We start from the raw sequence: 1,778 nt of genomic DNA, 5'->3' as shown, positions 1-1,778 counted from the left end.
TGAGACAGCTTTGCATTCACTTCCTTTTAAATCAATCTCATTGTTTCCACCTCTTAAGAAAAAACAGAGAAAAAAGTAATAAGAAGGAAGAGTACACAATGAAGAACGGGTCAGGTAACACGAACACAAAGCTCATCCTTCTTCATCCTTACATCCAAAAACAAACGAGCACAACTCGTTTATGGCTTCTTGCTTTCATCTCTTTCTTCACCATCGTGTTCCTCCTCACTCTCCTTTACACAAGAGACACAATACCTTCCAAAAACACCTCCGTTGCAGCCGCTGTAGCCGCCGTCGTCACTGGAGGATCATCATCAACTCCGATCTCCAACACCAATCTACCTACGAGTGCAATCAACGCATTGCTTCACTACGCGTCAAGATCCAACGATAGTTTCCACATGTCTTACGGTGAGATGAAATCTATCTCTGACGTCCTCCGCCGTTGCGCTCTGCCGTGTAACCTCCTCGTCTTCGGCCTTACGCACGAGACTCTCCTCTGGAAATCGCTAAACCACAACGGTCGAACAATCTTCGTCGAGGAGAATCGTTACTACGCAGCTTACTTCGAAGAGATCCACCCGGAGATAGACGTTTTCGACGTTCAATACACGACGAAAGCTCACGAGGCCGGAGAACTCGTTTCCGCGGCTAAAGAAGCCGCCGGAAACGAGTGTCGTCCCGTGCAGAATCTTCTCTTCTCAGATTGCAAACTCGGACTCAATGATTTGCCTAACCACGTCTACGATGTTGACTGGGACGTAATCTTCGTGGACGGGCCACGTGGCGACGCTCACGAAGGACCGGGGAGGATGTCGTCTATTTTCACGGCGGCGGTTCTTGCTCGGAGCAAAAAAGGCGGGAACCCGAAGACGCATGTGTTTGTTCATGACTATTACAGAGACGTTGAGAGGCTTTGTGGCGATGAGTTCTTGTGCCGTGAGAACCTAGTCGAGTCTAATGACTTGCTTGCGCACTACGTGTTGGATAAGATGGATAAAAACAGCACGCAGTTTTGCAGTGGTCGTAAGAAACGTTCGGTTTCTTCCTTGTCTTAGAAGTGACGTGACAAGACGTTACATAACGTCATATACTGTAAAAAATAAAAAGTTTTTTTTTTCCCTTTGAAGGTTTGATTTTTGTGCTGGTGTAAAATTTCCAATCTTGCATATATTGATGACTTTAGTTTAAATCAAAATCGTTTATTTTCCCTTTGAAGGTTTGAGTTTTTACTTTTTAAAATCTTGATTTAGTATAGATAACCAAAGTTCATCCAAAGTCTTGTATGGAAGCCGGGGATTAGGGTTCCTACGTTTTTTCCGGATTATACTTTGTAGATGCTTTTTGAAAGCAACAGATTGTTATGTGGATAGTGGATGGTTTTGCAAGTCGCTCTGGGGAATGTCCCTACTATGGGAGCTGTCAACCTTCGCTGTAATCTCTCCTCTCTTCATGCCAAAATTAAAGTCTTTGTCTGGGCTATACTCTGTATGATTAGGACGGATAATCAATTTGTTGTCTTCCTCACCGACTGATCTGATTTAGTAAAGATGGTGTCTTCGCCTTCCGAATGGTCAGCTTTTATGCTTTATTTGGAGGATATACAAGCGGAGAAAGAGGAATTTAGTTCTTTTTATTTAGTCTACGTTCCTCGTTATGATAAAGTGGATAATTTAACACGACGAGCTCGTACAATTCCACACTTAGTTACCTAGGTAAACAATATAATCTTATATATACTCTGTTGTAAAAAAAAAAAAAAAAAAAAAAACAAAAGC

The 1,778-nt window shown here is 42.7% G+C and overlaps 1 protein-coding gene across 1 annotated transcript; it reads left to right on the top strand.

Annotated features, from left to right (window-relative positions):
• On the top strand, positions 1-1,218 carry LOC104780850 (protein IRREGULAR XYLEM 15). Its single transcript, XM_010505389.1, has one exon. It carries the CDS (start codon positions 99-101, stop codon positions 1,056-1,058), a length of 960 nt encoding a protein of 319 aa, XP_010503691.1. The 5' UTR covers positions 1-98; the 3' UTR covers positions 1,059-1,218.

Source organism: Camelina sativa, chromosome 4 (assembly GCF_000633955.1).
Source record: "Camelina sativa cultivar DH55 chromosome 4, Cs, whole genome shotgun sequence".
NCBI lineage: Eukaryota > Viridiplantae > Streptophyta > Magnoliopsida > Brassicales > Brassicaceae > Camelina > Camelina sativa.
Note: the sequence above shows the minus strand (reverse complement) of the source record. Positions and strands in the feature narration are given on the sequence as shown.